The sequence below is a fragment of the Acomys russatus genome, chromosome 18 (genome assembly GCF_903995435.1).
Source record: "Acomys russatus chromosome 18, mAcoRus1.1, whole genome shotgun sequence".
Lineage (NCBI taxonomy): Eukaryota > Metazoa > Chordata > Mammalia > Rodentia > Muridae > Acomys > Acomys russatus.
Genome location: NC_067154.1, coordinates 28,834,478 through 28,858,744, shown reverse-complemented (window position 1 = coordinate 28,858,744; position 24,267 = coordinate 28,834,478). Strand labels below are relative to the sequence as shown.

Here is a 24,267-nt window from a genome sequence, read left to right as displayed (position 1 = left end):
AGTGAGTACTCCCAGATCTGATTGAATTTTTATTTGATTATTTTTTGGTATATCCAGTCTGGTTTTAGCTCCCAAAGCACACTTTTTTCCACAGTGTGCACTAGCCACAGGTTTATTTACCAAAACATCTATTTATATCTAGAAAGAACATGTTGACTCCAAGCTCACCTTTCTGAAGACAGCACACTTTGCCTCTCATTAGACTGTATTCTAAATTCCTCAGTGTAGTTATCTCTGCTCTTGTGGCCTTTGAAAAATAGCACATGTTAGCCGGGCATGGTGGTGCATGTCTTTATTCCTAGCACTCGGGAGGCAGAGGCAGGCGATTGCTGTCAGTTTGAGGCCAGCCTGGTCTACAAAGTGAGTTGAGGACAGCCAAGGCTACACAGAGACCCTGTCTTGAAAAAAACAAACAAAAAAGCCAAACAAACAAACAAACAAACAAAAACCCCAACAACAAGAAAAATTGCACATGCCTTGTGGATGGATGTGTACATCACATGTGTTAATGTACTTTGAATTCTGTACTTAAGCTTATTTGTAAACAAAGATCAGAAGACAAAGGTTAAATGTACACACATTGTTTTTTCTCATTGTGTGCTAAGCAGAGTGAGAGATAGTAGTGATTGTGTACCTGAAGGAAATTAAGTGATATATATCTGTATTTGAAGAGACTTTCCCTCCTGTTCAAGGTCAGGAAACCTCTTTGTGTGAGTAGTGGCCCAGCCCCTCTATCCTGTCAACCTCTTTCTAATGCTAATGATTTTCTTTATCATTTGCATCTTTCTTGAGATTGCTTTTGAAGGATTTCATCCTACATAATAAGTGATTTGGAGTCAGCTAGTTAATTGTATTTATTTTGTTGTCTCTGGTTATGCCTTTACCTCTGGCTCTTGACAACAGTGGTATATGTCTTACTATTGTAATTTCTGTGTGTCTCATTTCCTGGTGTTATGTCCTTATGCTGTGGCTGCCTTAGATGAAGTCAATTGTACTTAATCCAAGAATGGATTGTGTTATAGACACCTTTGTTCATAAAATAAGAATACTTAATAATTGGGAAGGCAATAATCAAGTGAGCTTATAGTATTTGCTTTTGAAACTTTAGAGTTGTATTTTCTCTGTTACAATTAAAGATAAGTGTCCTTCTGTAAGAATGCTTAAACCAAGGTTAAAGAGCCGTATTTCTCATGTACAGTGATTATGTACATTTGGAGCAGCGAAGAGAATATTTTAGTGTCAGTTTAAACTGTACACTTTGTTTACTGCTTGCTTATACCGGAGAAGGGAGGTATTTGGCAGTCAAGCTGTCAGTCTGCCAGTCTGTCCTTGTATAGAAATGGCTTTTGTTGTCTTATAGTTCCATTTTGACACAGTTCATGTCTCCATTCTCCTAGGACTCTATGATCCTCCCAACCCCTTTCCTTCTATTTCTCTAGAGTCCCTTTGCTTTGGGTTTGCACAACCTACAAATTAAAATCATTCCTTGTAATGCCTTCCTTTCTCTATATCATCCCAGTGATTCCTTTGGATATACTACCGATTTTCTCGTTCTGTTGGTAAAAATCTCCTTTCCTACTAGTATTGTCTTTATCCACTTTCTACACTTTATTTTTCATTTATTTTTGAAACTGATCATAATAGATGTTCCCAACTTCTGATTTCTGAAGCTAGCTTGTTCTGGTGATGTCGGCCTGCGATTTCAGCTGTTGGGAGTCTGAGGCAGGACAATCACAAGATCACAAGCTGAAGGTCTGCCAGGGCAACTTAATGAGACTCTGCTTCAAAACTATCTACCAAGCTGTCATCATCAGTGACTCAACAGTTAGAAACTGAGTATCAGGAGCCCAAAGTTTGCTTCCCAGTATTTGGGGTTTGGGATGGTAGAAATCCTAAACCTTCTTATTAAACCTGTGACCTTTTCCATAAAAACACATTTACTCTTTAGCTTTCCCAGGTCATGAACGGTAGAGGACTTTTGACTCTTTTTGATAGGTTTTTTTTTTTTTTTTTTTTTTTTTTTTTAAAACTCCTTAGGTCAGGTTTCACTAGGTAGCTCAGGTCAGCCTCACATTCAGCCTCCAGTCTCTTAAATGCTAGGAACATAGGAATTACGCTGCCTAGTTTTATGTCATCATGACACAAGCTAGAGTTATTTGAAAGTTGAGAACCTCAATTGAGAAAATACCTTCATGTGATCAGGCTGTAGGCAGGTATATAGAACATTTCAAAAATTAATATTCGATAGGGGTGGGGCCAATCCTTTGGCTGAAGGTTCTAGTTTCTATAAGAAAGCAAGCTGAGCAAGCCAGTATGCAGTACTCTGACATGGCCTTTGCATCAGCTCCTGCCTCTAGGTTCCTGCCCTGTTTGAGTTCTTGCCTTGGCTTTATTCACTGGACTGTGAGTCTGGCTATGTAAGTCAAATACAAATTAATCCTTTCTGTCCCCATGTTGCTTTTGGTGATACTATTTTATCACTGTAACAAAAATACTGGAGAACGTAAACAACTCCTAACCCCTTTACTTTTCATAGCTAAATCTAGTATCCAGAACAGTGTCTAGTTCAGAATAGGCTGGAAACATTGAAATATGTAAAGCAACCATAGGGAGACCTGTAATTTGCATAAAGATAGACCCTTTATTCAAATTAGGGTGCTTTGAGGAACACAGGAGTGACTTGTTTTTTTACCTGTAAGCTCTGGTGGAAAGTAGTTTTGTCATAAGGTTGAAACAATTTCTGTAGTTTATTCAAAGTTAATGGAGATCATATTATACATCTCTTGAATATGAGACAGACATTGGTAAATGCATCTTTATGAAGAATGCCTTTTATTTCCTTTCTTGAATTTGTTATTATCCCTAGTTAAGGTAAGGTAGATATTTGATTACTTGTTTTTAATGAAATAAGAATTTCTAGCATAGATACAAGACTCAGAATCTTTTTTTTTTTTTTTTTTTTCTCTTTGGTTAATTTTATTCTTTTTTTTTTCTTTTTCTTTTTTTTAAAATTTTTTATTATTAATTTATTCTTGTTACATCTCAATGGTTATCCCATCCCTTGTGTCCTCCCATTCTTCCCTCCCTCCCCTTGCCCCCTTATTCCCCTCCCCTATGACTGTTCCTGAGGGGGATTACCTCCCCCTGTATATGCTCATAGGGTATCAAGTCTCTTCTTGGTAACCTGCTGTCCTTCCTCTGAGTGCCACCAGGTCTCCCCCTCCAGGGGACATGGTCAAATGTGAGGCACCAGAGTATGTGAGAAAGTCATATCCCACTCTCCACTCAAGTGTGGAGACTGTTCTGACCATTGGCTAGATCTGGGTAGGTGTTTAAAGTTTACCGCCTGTATTGTCCTTGGCTGGTGCCTTAGTTTGAGCGGGACCCCTGAGCCCAAATCTGCCTATCATAATGTTCTACTTGTAGGTTTCTAGGACCCTCTGGATCCTTCTACTTTGCCATTCTCCCATGCTTCTCTCATCTAGAGTCCCAATAGGATGTCCTCCCCTCTGTCCCAGTTTCCTGGTAAGTGAAGGCTTTCGTGGGACATGCCCCTTGGGCTAGTATGCAGATATAAGTGAGTATAAGACTCAGAATCTTAAAAGCAGCATTTATCCTTTCACTTGGACAGTGTCGCTCTCCTTGCCTTTTGTCTTTGTTTCTGGCATCCTTTTCTGTTGAGCAGGACGTGTGGGATGCCAGTATTTCCACTCCACATTCTATCAATTTTTTTTTTTGGAGTATTTCAAATGCTTCAATCCTTTCTAACATTGCTGAGTATACCTCTTATCCTGTTCTCTACTAGTTTAGCAAGCTGCAAATGTCATTATTATTGTACTTCTTGTTTAATAATCGACTGTTGGTTGAATCGAATTTTGTGGTTGAATGGCAAGGCTATCTTACTGACCCGTTGCCTCTGCAGTTTCATCTCCTTGAATCTTTCTCTTCCTTTTCCTGCTCAAAAATTGAATATGAAAGTTGAATTGCTTGGATTGTAATGAAACGACATATGCCTTTGAACAGGTTTGTTTTTCAACCCCAGTTTTATTATTTAAACCAGTATCTAATTTAAAATATATTCTTGATAATATTCTTTTTTTCCATAAGTCCTTCCCGGTCCTTTCCCTCCATGCCCACCCAACCTTTAATTTTTTTCTTACAAACAAACAAACAGACAAACAAATAACAAATCCCTAATATAACAATCTCCCAAACCAAGAACACAAAATAAAACAACACCCCTCCTAAAATCTACAACAACAAAAACTCCATAGAACTGTAACCAAATTAAACCCCTGTGGAATTCATTATTATGTTGGTCACCTATTCTTGGAACATGAGGCCTGTCCTGGTGTAGTTGACCCACTGTCATTCTATTGGAGAAAACTGATTTTCTTTCACCTAGAAGATGTAAATGACAGTTCAGCTGTTAACCTTTATCGTAAGTTTTCATTCATTAATCATTATGAAACAAAAACTATCATATTGAAGTTGGCCAACACAAACCAACAGAAGAAAATCGGCCTGAGTGAAGGCGGAAGAATCAGAGACCCACTCATTGACATGCCTAGGAATCTCATAAATTTATTAACTAGAAACCATAATATAAACAAAGCACTTTTTGCAGACCGGGTCATGCTGCCTCTATCTCTGTCAGTTCATATGAGCTTTGCTCATGTTGATTTATTGGGCCTTGTTGTTGTCTTGTTCTTGGTGTCCTCCGTTCTCTCTGGCTTTTCCAGTCGCTGTGCCTCCTTCTCTGCAGGGTTCCCCAAGGCCCAAGTGGTGAGATTTGATGGCTATCTTCTGTCTATGGCTGAGTGGTCCATGGTTTCTCACTCTCTGTGCAATGTCTAGCTGTGCATCTCTGTATTCGTTCCCACCTGCTCTCGGAAAAACTTCTCTGGCGATGAATAAGGCACTGATCTTATGAGGATTGCAGAATTCTATCAGGAGTCATTTTATTATTATATATCTTTTTCCTTTTTAAAATCAGTAGTAGCTGGTTTTATTATAGGTCCCTGGGCTATATAGACTCAAGATTCTAGATCACCCAAGCCGTGATTCTTGGTAGTTTACTCCAAAAAGTTGCTTGCCACCATTTCACTAGGATATCTTGAAGATAGTACACTATTGTAGATAAAGGGCTTGCGACTGTGTTGGGTTTTGTTTCTCTTTTGATAACATTCAGAGTACCTTCCTGTTAAAAAGATGCTGGAACATAGGGCTAAAGACTCCATGTAGGCACCATTTCAGCATTTACATGTTCAATTAGTAGGAAGGTGTTGTATTCATCAGTGGGGTCTTCCTGGCAGTTTGTAAGATAATATTTTATCCTGATGTCTTTGTTCATTCTATCATCAGGCATCTTCCTCTTACCCCATTTAATAGTAGTTGAATTCCGCCTATACAGTAAACAGTTTCCTTTCCTTATAGTGCACGGTGTGGCTTTATCTTAGTAACTCTTTTATCTGCATTAGAGTACACAACTTCTCCTGCATGCTTTTGTAGCTCCTGAGCCTTTTTTAGTGTTTCTAAGTGTAGTAGGCATGATCTATGTCTTAGTGATTGTTTTATTGCTGTGAAGAGACACCACGACCAAAACAACTTTTAGAAGAAAGCATTTAATTGGGGGTTTGGTACAGGCTCAGGAGATTTGTCCCTAATCACGATGGCAAAGGAGTATGGTGGCAAACAGGCATGGTATTGGATTAGTAGCCGAGATTTTTACATCCTGATCTGAAGGCAGTAGACAGAGATGAGAAGATTTTTGAAAACCCCCTAAGCTCACTCTTGGTGACATATCTCATCTAACAGGGTCGTACCTTCTCCAACAAGGCCATACCTCTTAATCCTTCCCAAACAGTTCCGTTATCTGGGGATCAACTGTTCAAACACATGAGACTATGGGGGCCATTCATCTTAAAACCAACATCACATTATGGATTCTGGACCAGTACCTACAGGTTACCTGATAACCCAGTATAACATTACACAGTACTACAGTACTGTGTGTCTCAGTCTGGCCACTATCCCAGAACTTTCCCTGAAGAAGTCTTTGGTTTTTCCTTTGGAGCATATATTTATCGAAGATCAGTGTTCTTTGGTGCAGGTTTATATTTACAGATACATTGTGTGATTTAGACCAATTGAAGTGTAATTGGAAGCCATAATTATATCTGAGTATTAGAATTGGGAAATGACTCTTAAAGATTTAGCATAAAATTTAACTATCAACTTTTCATTCTAGGGCAAATTATCTTTATGGATATTTCTCAGAAATATTTTGGGTCATTCTTTGCTTTCCTGCTCTTTGATTTCATACTAGTATTATCTGTGGTCTGGTTAGACACCATTTTCTAATTATTTTGTTTATTTTTGCTACTTTCTTGTAGTTTTCATTTTTTGTCCCCTACAACACTGTTGACAGTGGTTGACTTAGCTTTCTCCGAATATAGACAAGTGCAGAAAAATGAACAAAATTATCCCTTTTCCCCTATATCTTCTCTCCCTTTCCCCCTCTTTTTCAGAGTTTTGAAAATTACATATTTTGAAAAGTGTTGTGAACCAAGTGAGGATGGCAAGGGTGTAGAAAGAGTGCATTTTAAACCTGACTTTTTGACATGAACTGGTTACAGCTGAGTGGATATGTTCTCGAAAGGTTGACTGTTTCATGTTTTCTATTTTTTCAGAGTGGTTTTTTTTTCTTCACTCTTTCCTGCTATACTCCCCATCTCCACTTTAAACAGTCTTACATTTTGACAGTAGAGGCATGCTGGTCAGATTTTAGTTTTTAGATATCAAATATAAGATTTACTACTATGTATTTCAACCAGCAGGAACTGAGACCCCTGTTGGTGTCTTAATCCAAAACCAGCATTTTAAATTCACACAAACCTTGCCTTAAGGGATGGAAAAAAGACAATTTAGGGAACAGCATGAGGTTAAACATATTGATCAGTAGTCCAATCGTCCTTGCTAGACGTGGGGTAGAATGCAGATATAGAAAAATAACATTATCAACAACAAAGAACACTACTTTTCCAGAGAGAAAATATTTTCCTTTTTTTTCAGTTTTGTGGTTGTAATTATATGTCCCCTCTCCTCCTAAGCCCTTCCATGTACCAGTCTCTGTTCTATTTCTAATGTTTGGCATCTTCTTTTACTGTTATTACATGCATATATTTACCAATATGTTCCTAAATATAATCTGTTCTGTCTGTGTAATGTTACTTGTATGTTTTCAGGGCTTACCATTTGGTACTGGACAAACAATTGCTGTGTTCTTCTCTGGGGAAGACCACCTCTCCTGCTCCCAGCTTTCCTCTGTGACTTATGGTTCTTTGCATATGATTGAGTCCTTGTCAGCTTTTCACTATCCACTTTGCCATGTCCATTAGTACTGTCCTCATTTGGCTCACATTTGGCCACTCTTGTTGATGAGAAGTACTTCTCAAACACTTGGGAGACACAACCTGTGAGCAAACTCTTCTGAAGTTTTCCTTGGGCCTTAGGAGTGGCCATGAATTTTTGATATATCCATTGGTGCTGGGCTCTATAGCTCTGCAGTTTGAGTAGGGGTGTGTGTGTGTGTGTGTGTGTGTGTGTGTGTGTGTGTGTGTGTGTGTGTGTGTGTGTGTGTGTGTTTTCAAATAATGGTCTCCATCTGTTGCAAAGAGACTTTTCCCTGATGAAGGGTGAAATCTATACTTATAGGTAATGTTTAGTTAGTTGTTAGAGATTAATTTGCTTTACTAAATTAGTGGTTGTAGATTCACCTCCAATAACTGTTACTTCACTAGCAAGGAACAGTTATATAGGTTTCCAGTACTAGGGATAGTTTTTTTGTTGTTGAGTGAGTCTGAACTCCAATTAGAGAGCTGTTTGTTACCACCAACATATGCAGCATAGAGCCATCCAGTGCCAGTGCCATCCAGGTCATTCGTGTGCTTCATAGGACTCAGTTGTGTGGCGTTTTTGGTTTCCAGCTTCCTTTGGGAGCTTGTGTGACACCTTCTTGTCCCATGAAAACTGGTCCTCGGGGATAGGTGTTCAGGTCACCTCCATATCAGGTTTCTGGGACCTGTTTATGAACTGCATGGTGTCCTCAGAGCTTCTGAGGGTTAACCAAGGGCAACAACTGCATATTTTCTCTTGGCAGTCCCAGTCAATTCAAAAGCGGCCTTCTCATGTCTGCCATTGTGATTAGGGGTCTTTGGCTCTTGGAAAAAGCACTGTCAGCCTATTTATTAAAAGTATGTGTGTGTGGTTATACATGGAATTAGTGTACAAGAGGTTTTTGTGTGTGTTCGTTTTCTTTCTGGTGAATAATCCAGTAGTTCTTGCTAGGTTTAAGATAGAATGTGGATATAGAAGAATAATAACACTGTTGAAACCAACAATAAATAACGCTGCTTCTTTAGTAAGAAACATATTTTTTCTTTATGAAATTACCAATTTGTAATGATGGAAAGGTGTCTTTCATCCAAAGACTAAAACATCAAGAATTTAAAAGTAGGAATGCTAAAAAAAATTGATTACTCTTCCTATATATAACGTGCTATATCATTTACATTGTTAGTAAATATAATATACAGCAAGTTTGAGTTTTTATGGAAGTACAGGAGCGATTCCCTGACAAAGCAATTCCTGGCCTTACTTAGGCAATGCCGATTACAGAATTTCTTGACCTTTACTGTTTATTTGTTCATTTGTGTGTTCATTCATTCATTCGTTTGTTTTTTGAGACAGGGTTTGTCAGTGTAACATCCCTGGCTGTCCTGGACAAAGTTGGCCTTGAACTCAGAATTCCCTCCTGCCTCTGCCTTCTGAGAGCTGGCATTAAAGGCATGCACCATCATGCTCAGCTTATTATTTTGTTTTATTTCATTTTTTTTATTCTCATAGCAGCCTTATTAACCATATTTATTACCTTCCTAAACTTGAGGTCTTAGGGAATTTATGTTTTTTAGAATAATGGAAAACTATTGTACTGTTCTATTGTTGCTGTTTTTCACATGGTAGTAGATATTTCTAGTTCTTATCTAGGGTATTTTATGTTTGTACTGTACATATGCAGAATGATATTGGGCAAGACCCTCAGCCATAAATGAAGCTTTTTTGACAAGAATTGGTTTTCTTCACATCATCCTCCAAATAAGTGAGAATATACTGAAATTATATATTTTTATGTTACCTATATGTATATATTCATGTGCATACACACACACACACACACACACACACACACACATATATATTTTACTATTTATCTCATTAGGCTTTTCTGTCAGATAATTGATAATTTGTGGAGTAAAACTTGATTTCTTGCTTCTTTTTGTTTCAAATGCTGTAAACCATGTCGAAGTCTGTCTGTGTAATCTGTTGTAGGTAGCTTGTATGCAGCTCATAAATGCCCTTGTTACATCTCCTGATGACTTGGACTTCAGGCTTCACATCAGAAATGAATTTATGCGTTGTGGATTGAAAGAGATATTGCCAGTAAGTGCCCTGCAGCCTCCTCATTAATATTTAAATTAGAAGTGTACTTGAGTGGGGGAAATTTAGATAAATTACTCTCAAGAATAATTTATCTGCGGGAAAAGACTTGAGTATAAAAAATCTAGATTTGAAATATAGATGATAAGATTTGAGTATTATTTAACACTTTATGTGTTTGAATTCTGCAAGTCAGGTTTGAATGATTGATTGTTATTTATGTTATTGATAATTTACCCTTACTGAAAACGTAATTCATCATGAGTGTTGTTCAATATTTATAGAGCCTAAAGTGTATTAAGAATGATGGCCTGGATATACAACTTAAAGTCTTTGATGAACACAAAGAAGAAGACTTGATTGAGTTTTCTCATCGCCTCGAAGATATCAGAGCTGAACTTGAATATCCTTTTGCTCTGAGTCCTAGTAAAAAATTATGTAAAATAACAGTTACTTCTAAAATAATGAACTGTACCCCATAAAATGCTTACCTTCTTCTATATAAAGTATATGAAATCAAACCTTTATGTATTATAAAAGTGTCACTATTTTAGTAGCTTAAGTTTTTTTTTTTTTTGTCAGTACATTTGTGGAAAGGGATGCTACAATTAGTTAAATGGCTCCCTTAGAGCAGGTTGTTCCGTGTATATACAATCTGTTCTTTTCATGGCTGATTCCTTTTTTCTTTGTTTTATTGGATTTGAGATAACCTCAATAAATTTAATGCTTCTTTCTCTATAATGGATATATCACCTTGGAGGCTTCATGTATATTGATGGATCTGCAGGTGTCTGGATTGTTTCCGAGACATGTTAGAATCCGATTTTCTACTATGTCTGCTCAGTGAAGCACTTGTTCTGTTGTTCAGGACATCCTTAGAACTTGGTGTTTCCAACCAGCTGCTGGCTGTGCTCGCAATGTATTTTCTAGTGCAGTTGGCTGCAAAAGGTGAAAAAGTGTCATTACAATTTGCCATCTATGGTCTTTTCTACACTTAGTTTCTGGAAAACTCTTTTAAAACAACCGTTTCTACACAGTTGTTTGCACTTAAGTCTTTCAACCTTTCATACCACAGTGCCTGTGTTATATTAGCTGTTTGGTGCACTGTTTGAATAAATTCATATGGTCCTTAATCAGCTCACTGAAGCATCTGATGCTTACAACATGGTGTGGGAGACAGTTAAAGAAACTAGAGCAGAGGGATATTTTGTTTCTATTCTTCAGCATCTCCTGCTCATTCGAAATGATCGTTTAATAAGGTAAGAGGAAGCTGTATTCTGATGTTTAACTCATAAAACTTTAAATGTGAAATTCACCTTATTTTAATTGGATAAGCAAGTTATTTTTATTTTATGACAAGCTTGCGACTATATATATGTGTGTAATATTTAGTGGATACAATGTTATTATTGTTATGTTTTAAACTCCAGAAATTTCTTGGTTGTATCATCCCTTTTGAATAAAAGTTGATATCATGTCTGTTGTTCCTGTTCAGCACATTTTGGCAGTCTTATTGGTGAGACTTAATGGGTCTAAATTCTGATGTTAATAGGAGACACAATCTCATAGCAAACTCCTGATCCTCTGGGTCCTACAATCTTTCTGTCCTTTATTTCAGTATGATCTTAGGTAGGGGAGTGCTTTGTAAATCCACTGGGATTCATGTGCGTAACATTCAGATTAATCAAGTCATATTTTAGAGTGTGTGTGTGTCTGTCTGTCTGTCTGTCTGTGTCTGCATCTGTGTGTGCTTATATACACATTTTCATGTAAAAACAATTCACAAAAGAGGCCAGCTATTTGAAAGAGAGTAAAGAGAGGCCACATGGAAGGCTTTAGACAGAGGAAAGGGAAGGGAGAAATGATGTAATTATAATCTCAAAAATAAAAGAAAAAAGTTGAAACCACTGAAAGCTTATTAATTTATCATATGATGTGTAATGTTTTGTGATTGTTGCTTAGTCACCAGGAATGCTACTGATATGCTAGGTTGCTTTTTATAAATTGTAAGTAGAGTAGTAACAGTTGTTTTTAGGAGTGTATAAACAGTCAAAAAGTACCTCAACAATATTTGTGTGCTTAATGTTTTTAATGTATTAGAAAATCAACGCAATGCCTTTTAAATCTTTATTATGTCTTGGGTGTCCACGCTTGACCCACTGTTCCTTATTTCCCTCACGTAGAACATAATGTGGTGCTAGGTAGACATGAGTCCCCACATGACTATCCTATCCAGATGAAATATGGTTATGTGACTTAAACCTTAGGCTGAATTCATGACACACAGTTTATGCCCAGTAAATGGTCTTGGTATCACTTCCGACTTACATTATTTGGGAGTTCCCGTCTCCAGGTCTTCAAATAAAAAAATCATTTATGGTACCAATTTAGCTTTGCATAAATTTCATTCATAAATGATGGGGGATAGTTGGTCTTCCTGCAGGTAATTCATTGAGGATTTATAGGAAAGCCTCATCCTTGGACAAAATCAGAGGGGTTAACTCAGCGTTATTTGCTACACCATACAATATGGAAGCAAAGGGTGAATGATACTTTACAGTCTTCGTAGAGGATGTACTTCATGCATCAGATTTTCCTGTTAATTGTAATTTCTGCGATTATTCTCAATTTGACCAACAACTTTTTTGTTGTTTAATGTGCTGTCTTCTGGTACTTTGTTTAAAATGGGAAGCTAAATATTTAAGCACTAGTAAATGATACAGAAACATACTAATTGATTGCAGTAAAAATAACAACATGCACTTTTAGTTACAGTGTTCTCTTTCTACTCTAAAGTCATGTAAACATAAAATGAAAATTTTGTATAAAGAATCCTCAGGTGCGGTGGTTCACGCCTTTAATCTTAGCACGAGGGAGGTAGAGGCAGGTGGGTCTCTGTGAGTTCGAGGCCATCTTGTTCTACAAAGTGAGTCCAGAACAGCCAGGGCTCTGTTAAACAGAGAAACCCTGTCTCTAAAAAACCAAAACCAACCATCCGAACTAAAAAAAGAAAAATCATCATCTGTTTCCTGCTTATCAAACAGCTGGTTCTATCAACTTCTGGCATGTTCAGTTGGATCAGTTTTATTTAACATTATAAATGGTCTAGTAGGTGTAAGTTAACTAATACAAAGGTAGTAGTACTCATATATGGTTCATTGGAAGAAAACTGAAGTGGCCAGAAGGGCCATCACATTTGAAGATTATGGTTGTAGAAAAAATAAAAAGGTGCATATAAATTACTGAGAACGGAAACCAATTCACAAGTGATGAGGGGTGCAGGGTTCCTCATCATAAACCACCCTGCTGCTTGAATTGCCTTTGGACACAAAATCTATTTATTTTTTGTGTTTTCTTCACATTGCCTTAAGTAAAGGAGATATTCCTAAGGAGTTAGGATTGCAGATATATTGTATTGACAACACATCCCCCCTTGAAGCTTTTAGTTCAACCTTGTTCTTTGTACATTGGCATCACATTGAAGTTTCTAGTCTTCAATTGAATAAGGTATATTAATTTGGTTTCATATTAGAGTATCAATTTTGAATTTCTTTTCACAACACAATTTTAAGAGGCTCTGATAGAAAAGATTTTTGATTGTTTGGTTTGCATAAATAAAATTAATTCTCGGTAGCCACTTAAGTAGCTATGCCCCGAGGATGGCTTTAAGCATGTCTCACTTCTTCATATCTTTTTTTTTTTTTGAATGAAAATGAGCAAAGTAACTGTGTGACTTTTATAAGGAAATCTCCCTCATTGCACAGTACATTTCCTGACATGCCATTAAAAACATGTGATGACAGCATTAGAAAGATGAGTGTCCTGTGATGCTATGTCATGGGTCCTGTCAAAATTATGCTGAGTAAAATTTTAAATTTGAAGTCAGACACATCAAGTATATTGTTTTGATGTTCATTGAATGTATATTGATTGAATACATATTTCTTCTCTTTGGTTTTAGACAACAGTACTTCAAACTGATTGACGAGTGTGTGTCCCAGATTGTATTGCATAGAGATGGAACAGATCCAGACTTCACATACAGGAAAAGGCTAGATTTGGACTTAAGTCAGTTTGTTGGTGAGTATTTCTGTTATTTAAGTGGAACCATCTTGAGTTTGGTCCCCTGGGCTAGCTCTAAGGTATTGGGTTTCCTCATTTGGTTTTAGATCTCCTCAGGACTCTTAATCCCTTATCATGAAGTCTTAAATGTCAAACCTATGTTCATAACAACTTCATACAAACCTTTACTTGACCTTCTGTGTGTAGGTATGTAGAAATGATGAATTCAAATAATGGTTTGTAAAACAGGTAAGCCCTGTTACACCAATGTTGGCTCTAAACCCTAGTATGCTTTTCTTTCTGTATATTGGAACAAGGAATCTGAGAAAAAATTTGACATCCTAATATTAATTTATGAAAACCTCTTTATGCCCTTTTAAATTTCTGTACTGTATAATGGGATATGTTCATTTCAGAGTACATTGAGAGAACTTACATCATTATTTGAATTATAAGCAGAACCGGTTTTTCCACTCTTTTTTTGGGGGGGGGTATATTGTGTTTATGTAGTGTATGTATTTGTGGGTGTGTTGTGTATGCACTGATATGCATGTGGATAAATGCACAGTGGTGCTTGCTGAACTGGAGCTTGCACGTTTTGGCTAGGGTTGCAGTCAACAAGCCCAGATAAGCCTCTTTGTCTCTATTCTCCTCCATGCTGGGGTTACAGACATGGGTGGGATGCTTCTATGTGGGTTCTGGGATCTGAACTCTTGTTTCATGGTTGCACAACAAACACTTCTAGACCCTTAGTCTCTCTCCAGACCTTGTTCTTTCATATAAATTAAGCAAGATTATAAATTGTATTTAGGAAATCAACTGATATTTTACTCTCCTGTTTACTTATTATATGACTGTTAATTTAAACATATTTACATATTGGATTTATTAAAAAGGAACATATAAAGTACATTATAGTAAATAAATTTGAATAATTTGTCATAACTAGCCTTCCATAAATAGATGCATGTAACAATTTAGTCCATTATTGTTGGGTGTTGATATTATTTCCAGTGCCTATGAACATAGTGACATTTAAATGAGTAGTGTTCTGTAAATGCAGAGTTGTAGCAAATACAATTTTTCGATGGAAGCAATCACAAAGTTAAAACTCAAGTATGTATTGTCAAGTTTTTCATCAGTAAGGCCTTTGGCAGATATATCAGTTATCCCATAGATGATTGGCTTACTATGCAAGCTCTAAGTCTTCACATGATGGATGATGTAACCTTTGTATGACTTCTCGTTGCATTTGTATATGATCACACTTGTAGGGCAAAGAAACATATGGCAGTTGCTCCCCTCCTCCCCCGGTTTCCCACTCCAGCTCATTTTCCCGGTTGATGTTGGCTCTTTCTATTTCTTCTTTCTAAATGCAGATTAGTAACGGGGAACTTACTGAATTGTATGTTATCACTGAACCATTTCCTCTTCCATGGTGGAAGGTTAAAACTTCACTACGAATTATTCTGCTGCACTACTTTTGGTGTCACACTTTAAAGAGTCTTTTTATAGCATTGTGTTATTTTCCTCCTCTTCACTTATTATTAAGTTTCTTGTATTTTCTTTCATTATAACATCAAGAATTTGCACACAACTTCAATTTAATTTTTCTTACTTTAATTTTAGATGTTTGCGTAGATCAGGCAAAACTACAAGAGTGGGAAGAGAAAGCATCCGAACAGGGCAAGAAAGTAAGTAACTGACTTACTCTGCAGGGTGGTGTGGAACTGCTGTGGGTATCCCCTCTTCAAAGTGCTCGCTGTTCCTGCCTTCATCTCCTTCAGGCTGTGAGACAAGGCCGTGCTCCATGGAGCACTAGCTAGAACATTTTGCTATTGGAAATACTTTCCATTTCCTTTTTTCATTTATATTATCAGAGTTGCCATGTCACCATGTGTTTAAACATGAATGTATTGTGTATGAGCTATTTTTCTTCCAAAGAAACCTGGGACATTTATCTCCTTATCATGAACAATTTCTTGCCTCTTTGTTTATAAGCAAACCAAGAAGTACTTCTTGAATGAGTGACAGAATTAATGACTGGGGAGAGTAAAGGTAGGGGGAATAATGTAATTGTATTATAATCTCTAAAAATTAATAGTATTTTAACTAGCCATATATGGTACTAGAGACAGGCAGATGTTAGTGTTTGCAGACAGCCTGATTTACCCAGGACAGCCTGGGCTACACACAGAGAACCTGTGTCAAAAACGTTTTAAATAAAAGAATAAACTATTGGATATTATCAGCTTCATTTGTTTCAGCTTAGCAAGTTTTCTGACTCCAGTCACTTTTACTTTTCTTTGGTGCAGCGTTTTCTTTTTGGCTTAGGATTTTGTATTAGGTATTTTCTTGATTGGATGTTTGACATCTGACATAATCAGAGTTGAAGTCTTAGATCTAGCTTCTCATGCTGGTGAAGAAAGAGCTTTAACCACTGCCATAGAATCAAATCAAACATATATTTACCTAATTAGCCTTTATGTTAGCTACAGTCTCATGATGTGTATTGTTAATGTAAGAAGACCTAAGAGTGCCTAAAGAGATTTCTGCTTTCCTGTAAACTTTATTATCCAACCTGACTTGCAATAGGAACTTCCCTAAGGCTTGAAGAACTGCTGTTCAATTTGATGTGTGTGAAATTGTTTGATGCCCTAAGGGTTGGAATCAACCAAAGGCTTCGAGACCATTGGCTACTTGCTGGGTGTCCTAGTTAGAGTTATGTGGCTGTGATAAAATAGTGACCAAAACAAACCTGGGGATCTAAGGGCTCATTTGGCTTATATGCTACAGGTCATCACTCAGGAAAGTCAGTCTGCTTTCTTTATAAAACCCAGGATCACCTGCGTAGGGGTGGTATTGCCCACAGTGGGCTGGACCCTCCCACATCAACTATCCATCAAGAAAATGATCTACAGACATGCATACGTGCCAGTTTGATGGAGGCTATTCCTTAGTTGAAGTTCTCTCTTGTTGATCCTAGTTTGTGTTATGTTGACAAAAACAACTAACACACTAGGGTTAAAGCTGTGTATATGATGTCATTGCCTGGACTATTCAGTTTGGTGTGGGAAAGAAATGGCTAAATTGTTTAAATTGTCTAAATGACTATAAAATAGTTAGCCCAAGGGACGAATATAATAAGATATGGAGTTGAGATTGTTTGGTTCCAGAGTTTGTGTTTTAACCACGGTGTTTTCTCACTTCGGTTCAGTGTTTTTATAGTAAATATTTGATAATAAAATTAAAAAATTCTAATTAATGAACAAAAATAGTTAATAGCTGTTAGATACAGTCTGACCCTTCTCCCAGCCAATTTTGCATTCTAATCTTAGTACTTTATGAGTAATGAGTTTTCCGGTATTAGATGCAGATACATCAGAATAATATAGATTACATTTTATGTGTTGTTGATGTATATGAATATAGTTAAATACACAATACTCAGTAGATTCCTTTTAAAAGAGTAAGCTTAAAATGTAAATAAAAGACCTTGTTCAAGGTTAGCTGCCTTTTTAAAACCAGAAGTTGAATTGTTACATATATTCAGAAAATACTTTTGCTCCATAAAAGATTTCCAGTGCCATACCATCTTGTATATATCAGCAGAAACTTAGCTATGATGGCTTTGTAAGGACACATGTAAATACTTTGCTTTAGGCAAGAAGCTATCATAGTTTCTTGGTACATTTTTTATTTAGGTGCATAAATTTGAAAAATGAAGAGCAGAAATGTCAGAAAGTGTATAGAGTATATTGAATTATCCACCTTCTTGTACAGAAGAGCTAATACATTTACCTCAGGGAGTGAAATTAAGCAGAAACTCACCCTTAACTGTGTTTCTTGACATTTTTGAGTGTAATTTTGTAAGTGTAATATTGTGCCAGTCAAAACTTTTTTTTTGGAAAGAACACTATCACATCAGTTTTCCTAAGGTATACTTTAATAGACACTGGTTTATCTCCAAGGCTACTATGATTTGATTGGAAATATTATGAAAATGCTAAAGCAAGGCTTATAATTCATCTGATTCTTTGGTAAGTGAGGAAATGGGCATTTATCTCTTTAATAAGAAATGTAGATATTTTTAGTATGACCAAGTTAATTTAATAAGCTTTATAGAGTTCACTAATTATAATCTGCTTAAAATTTTTCTAAGAAAATCCTTTCTCTCTGTATTTATGTCCCCAAATTTCTTTTGTCAAAAAGCATCTTTATCGTTATTCTGATAAGAAATTCCTTTACTTTTAGGTTTTATATTTTAATAATGAACTTTGCTTTGGTTGTAAAAAATGAGAGTTTGTATACTGAGAAATTTAGTCAATAATACTCAATGTTTACAGGAAGAATTGGCAGGAGTTGGCTTAATTCAGTAAATGTTTTCTGAGTCTAGTTATAAATTTAAGGCAGTGAAAAGTTGAAAGGTAGAAAGGCTATCCTTCTTGTAAGCTTGTAAGTTGAGTGCCATTAAGGTGAGTAACGTTACATGTTAGCATATTCATAGAGCAATATGATAATTTACATGTTAGAAGATTTCTCATGTAGCTTTGGGTATGTGGGAAAGAATTAATGAAGGAAATGATACTGTGAGCCCTCACGAGTCAGTGTACAGAGTCTAGTTGAGATATTCAAGGAGGCAGCTACCTTTCTGAATACCCTTTGAATTTCTAGTTGGTATTTCAAGCTTGACCTGTCTCCTATAGTTTGGATATGGTGTAACTGCACACACCCCTCCAAAGACTCAGGTGTAAAGGATTTGGTCCCCAGCATAAGCCTGGCAGTTAGAGAAGCATACTGGGAGGATATATAGTTAAGTAAGTATTAGGCAGTCCTCGTTCATCCATGTGGTTCTTCTGAGAGGCAAAAGGTCTTTGGTGAAGGACCAAGCCCACCTCCTCTCCTCTTTCATGTCACTGGTTCTCCATGTTCATGGGCTTATATCTCACAGTGCTTTCATGACTGTGCCATGAAGTGATGTATCCAAGAGTCATACTTCATCATGGAGTCTAATCTGTGTCTTTTGTACTTTTCACCTCTGAAGTTGTCCTCTTAAGTAGACTGTGTCCAATAACACAGATGAATAAAATCAAGCACATTTTCTCTCTAATTATACATTTCCTTTCTTTGGTTTTCTTACTTTTCTTGCCATATCACTATAGCTTTTCAACCTAAAAGCCAAAAAATACTTGTGTTTGTCTTAAATATACAGTGCTTCCTAATTTCTTTTTTTAAACTTACTTTTATTTACTTATTTCTTTCTCTGTCCATCCATGCTATCCACCCATCCTATCCATTCTTTCTATCTATCCTATCTGTCTGTCTATCTATTTATCTATCTATCTATCTATCTGTCTATCTATCTATCTTGTTTTGAGTTAGTGTTTCTCACTGTAGTCCTGGCTGCCCTGAAACTTTCTCATTAGACCAGCCTGGCCTCAAACTAGATCTGCCTGCCCATGCTTCCCGAGTTCTGGACTTAAAGATATGCACTATCACTGCCTGGCCTTAATTCCTTTTAGTCAGATAAAAGTCTTTTGGATTTCCAGTCATATTTACACCTGGAATTCTTAACTCATCCTTGCTTGGACAACTTCAGTAGGCTCAAAGCTAATTCCTGTGCCTACTCTTTTTCTTTCATACAATAATCCGAATAGCTGCTGGTTTGTGTTTTCTAAGTGCCAATGTGGCCATACTAATTTCTCAATATACTTTTCTTCATAGCTCTCAGCAGATTGTACACCGTTTGCTTTTTCCTAGCTTTTGAAATTTTAATGGCATTTTCTATCTACCTCCTCAAAATCTAAGGTGAGATCTCTTTACTCCTTGACATATTTTCTCTTTTATAGTTTTTTTTTCCTTCTATGGCTGTCCGGTTTTATGCATCCAGAGAGGTAATTTCTTTTGACCTCAAACTTAGACTTTGCTCACTACAAGGACTGACCATGTCTGCTGTTTGCTCTTTCCACAATCCAACACTGTGAGTGATATATCTTAGGTACATTGTTAGGTATTTACTCTGCAATGGAAAATAGGTAGATTGATGCCCAGTTAAGGAACTGTCTCATAGATGTACCACAGGTCCACCTGATGGAAGCAGTTCTCAGTTCTGTCTTCTGTGGAGATATAATTTGTGTCAAGCTGACAAAAACAAACCAGCAGAGTACGCAAAAAAATATGCTTGGCAAGGTCGAAGATGCACATCATTTAAAAAATTTTTAACTTGAAAACATTTAAATAAATACTTTATTAATGTTTGTGAATTTTATCCAGTCTATTTTAAACATATTCTCTTGGGTCTGGGCTCCACTGCTGGATCATGGTTGATTTACCAGCTGTTTGGCCCTTAAAGAATACCTCTCAGTCCGCTGGTACTTACCAATTTCCAATTGGCTCCTCAGCCAAATAATGAAACTTTGTGCCTTCCTACTTTATCCACTTTGGGATTTTGTTTGGCTTTTGGCTGTCCACAACCGCTCTGATTCTTTTTGGGCAACTGCCTTGTATTGGAAAACACTCTTTCACTGTAGCAGTCTTTCACTTCTTGGTCTTGCAATGTTTCTGTCCCTTCATCCACAACAGTCCTTGATCTTTCTGGGTTTGTAGGATGCAGATGTTAGCCTTTTTGGGAACAGTTCCCTCCTATATCACGTGGATCCCAGGGATCGACCTCAGGCTATCAGGCTCGGAGGCAAATGCCGTACCTGCTCAGCCACCTTTCTGGCCAGGTTTTTAGTTGTTTGAGGAGCGGCCCTATCAGTTTCCAGTGTCTGCACTGCTTTCCGTCCCCACCAGCAATGTGAAGGGCTTCTCATACCCTCCATACACGCTAGAAGTCATTGTTTGTTTTCTAGACACTAACCATCCTACCACAACCGTGTACAATGTCATGTGATGCTGTCATCTGGCATGCAGGTGAACATGAAGATAGAGTACAAAAAATAAATAAATAAATCTTCAAGAAAAAAAAAAAGAAGTAAAATCTCAAAGCAGTTTAATTTGTATTTTACTGCTGACAGAGGATATTAAATATGTTTAAAATTTATTTATTTGCCCTTTGTATTTCTTCTTTGGAGATAAGTCTCTTCACTGCTTTTGCCCATTTATTGATTGAAATCCGATTTTGGTCTTCAACTTTTGAACTTGCTAGTAGATTCTAGATATTAATGTCTTGTTTGATAAGCAAAGATTCTCTCATACTCTGTGTATAGTCTCTTAGTTGATTTTTATTACTGTATATATGATTGTTAATTTCAGATAGCATGATTTGTCTGTTCTTGAGGTTATTATGATATTGAGGATATTCTGAATTGTTAACTTAGTGCATAGTGATTTATATTTATATTTAACACTGTGGCACTGATGAAGATGTGACGTAGCAAAGCTATGGAATGACTGTGAGTGGTCATTGATTCAGAATTTGCTAGTTGATTTTTTTTTTTTTTAAGAGTTCAAGAATTTTGCTAAGTTGTGGATAACAAAGTGTGTGATTTCCAGTTGGCTAGAAAAGTTGAGTATGAGCTAAAAAGTATGCTGGAAAAGCTAACTGAGAAGCAAGAACTCAGCCAGGCATAGTGGGACACAACTTTAATTCCAGCACTTAGGAAGACAGAAGTAGTGGATCTCTTGAGTTTGAGGCCATTCTGGTCTACAAGGTGAGTCTAGATCAGTGAAGGCTACACAGAGAAACCCCGTCTGTAACAAAACCAAACAAACGAGAAAACAAACAAACAAACAAACAAACAAACTATGGGAGTTAAAAACTGAGTTACTAGAGGGACAGCCAGGTGCAGATGAAGAGCCAGAGTACAGAGCGGCTGCAGGAGCAGCTTCAGAATGCCGTATAGAACACTTGCCTGGGGAAGTGAGCCAAGAATGGAACAACGTGTGTTGTCTGGAACCTAGGGGGATTGCAATACACAACAGAAGAGTGACACCTCTAGAATAAAAGAGGGACCAGGCAGGTAGGTTCAGAGGATTGCATGGAATAATTAAAGCACCTTCTATGCATTATGAAAAATGTCTCAATAAAACCCCATGTTTTGTATAACTAATATATGCTAAAACCAAATTTAAAGGGATGCAGGCTAACCTGTGAACCTAAACATGACCTGTGAATTGGTTACTTCAGGAGACTTGGCAGTAGTAGCTCTTTAGTTTAGTTTTCTAGCAGCATGGTATGTTTAGTGGGTTTGTCATAGTAGTGGTGGTCACATTGGTCTGCTTTGGGAAAAGTGAAGGGTATTTTTGCAATTTTATATTTTAAAAATTAATTTTCTCACAGAATATAATGTGATTGCTAACATATTTAAAAATATTTAAAATTTTCATTCATTTATTCATTTTTAATATATTTTATTAATTTATTCATATTATATCTCAAATGTTATCCCATCCCTTGTATCCTCCCATTCCTCCCTCCCTCCCTTTTTCCCCTTACTGCCTTATTCATGTATATGTGTGTCATGGTACACAGGTGAATGTCAGAGGACAACTGGTGGAAGTAAATATTTCTAGCCCTGGTGTAGGTTGCAGTTATCAAACCCTGGTTGTCATGCTTGGCAGCAAGTACCATTACTCACTGGGCCATCTGGCCAGTCCATGTACTTAACCGCCCCCCCCCCCCACTTTCATTACAAAGAAATGGGGGTTGAAATGAGCATTTGTAGTTTTCAATTTACTTTCTTTACTTGGAAGGTAGAGTTAAGAGTAACTTTTCTAACTTAAGGAGTTTTGGTTAGGAAACCTAAAGATGCTTTTGTACTTTAAAGACTAAAGAACTGGGATCCCGCTCAGATGGAGCTATGTGCGTCATTTCTGCCTGTTCCTGGGAACTTAAGCTGCTCTAACAGTTTATTTTTAAATCATTCATTATAGGAATATGGTGTGACTTCAACTGAGTAACTCAGATTGTGAAAACAGAAACTGTGTCTTTTTTGTTTGTTTTTGTTTTTAAATCTCTCCCATATTTTACTTGATAAGGACTCTTACCTGCCTTTTCCTGTTACTGTGAATATACGAACTCCCCTATAAATGAAATGCAGCCTTTGGTAAGCTTAGTGGTTGTACTAGTTGATTTTGTGTGTCTGGAGTCATCAGATAGGAAGGACTTGTATTTGAGGAAATAGCGCCATGATCCAGCTGCAAGACATTTTCTTAATTAGTGATCAGTGATGGAGGGCCCCAGCCTACTGTAGGTGGTATCATCCCTGGGCTGGTGGTCCTGGGTTCTATAAGAGAGCTGAGTAAGCCATGATGAGCAAGCATCTCCTTTTGGCCTCTGCTTCAGCTCCTGCCTCTGGGATCCTGTCCTAACTTCCTCCAATGATGCAAAGTTCTATGGACTTATAAGCCAAATAAACTGTTTCCTCCCCAACTTGCTTTCTTGTCAGGGTGTTTTGTTGCATCAATAGATACAGGCCCATACCACCGTGTTCTTTTCCCAGCTCAGCTTAGAGTGCACACACAGTCTGCAGGCACAAAGCAGTTTCCATCATTTTGTGATTTTTTTTTTTTTAAGTGGCTCATACTTGTTCTTGATTATAAGACAATACTCTATTTAAATTCAGTTCCCTCAGGATAGGTTTTGAATCTTGATGATGATCACAAAGTGAAACTATTTGAATGCAAGATTGGAACCTGTGATGAGTGGCTATATAAATTAAAAAACTCTTTGGAACACCGGATTTTATTATTTGCCTTCTTCCTCCCAGAAGGTATTGCACCAGGGACTTAAAAAAAAAAAACTAATTTGTCATTAATCTCTGTAAGATAGTGGGAGATAAGCAATAAGAAAAACAAGCGAGTTGATGTGTTTATGGAATGAAGTTGTGAACCACTAAAACAGAACACTTTTAAATTCTATTGATGAACTTCAGATACATTTCAAGTGTCAGGTTCTGCAGGTAGAGGGTGACAGCAAAGCCAATGCAATGCTGTGCTTTCTTCTGCTTTATTCAAAATAGCTATGATATTTAGGGACTTTTAAGGAAAATGCCAAGGTCGTAGATAACTATGGGCCTGTTTGTGCCGTTGGGAATAGAAGGTCATGGTCTTCCATTTCAGGTTTTGTCTCTTTCCTTCTGAATAAACGATTTTGCAGGGACCTGGAGAGACTTAGAGAAAGGCTTGTGGGTGGCTTGTCAGGAATCTACCACTCCTTTTATGAAACCAATTCAGAGGTGTTTTATTGACAGATCATTAAAGCCATATTTTTTATAAAGAGAATAATGCTTTTCATTTCCATCTCCCCCTCTCTTTTATTCCTTTTTAGTTTGAAAAAGAATTTACTGACCACCAAGAAACCCAGGCTCAATTACAGAAAAAAGAGGCAAAGATTAATGAGCTTCAAGCAGAGTTACAAGCTTTCAAATCCCAGGTAAAATACCATCTCGAGTGAGTCTGGGTTTGAAATCATACCAGGGGAACAAAGGGCAAGTGAGATCTTTACAGTCTCAAAGCGTGTAAACTTTACTTTCCTTGTATGTTTTCCAGTATTGTCCATATGCATCCCTAGGCTATATTCTCTTTCACCGTTGTCCTCCTTGTGTTTTTAGGAATCTCCAGGCTTTCCCCAATTAACTGGCTTCCTTGTGCTGCACTTGAGTTTTGGTTCTAAAGTCAGATGTTTCCTAAGCAATTAAGCGTAAAGGTTAAGAAAGTCTGTTACTCTCAGATTTGTCATCCATCATTGATCTTTATCCTCCT

General features: G+C 37.1%; 1 protein-coding gene across 1 annotated transcript in view; it reads left to right on the top strand.

The window, feature by feature from the left end:
• Nucleotides 1-24,267, top strand: part of Diaph3 (diaphanous related formin 3) — a 453,079-nt gene that overhangs the window by 145,062 nt on the left and 283,750 nt on the right. The window contains exons 10-15 of the mRNA XM_051160890.1: nucleotides 9,395-9,501; nucleotides 9,783-9,901; nucleotides 10,641-10,757; nucleotides 13,460-13,578; nucleotides 15,190-15,254; nucleotides 23,834-23,938. Coding sequence (XP_051016847.1) covers nucleotides 9,395-9,501; nucleotides 9,783-9,901; nucleotides 10,641-10,757; nucleotides 13,460-13,578; nucleotides 15,190-15,254; nucleotides 23,834-23,938 — 632 coding nt within the window. The remainder of the gene's footprint in view (nucleotides 1-9,394; nucleotides 9,502-9,782; nucleotides 9,902-10,640; nucleotides 10,758-13,459; nucleotides 13,579-15,189; nucleotides 15,255-23,833; nucleotides 23,939-24,267) is intronic.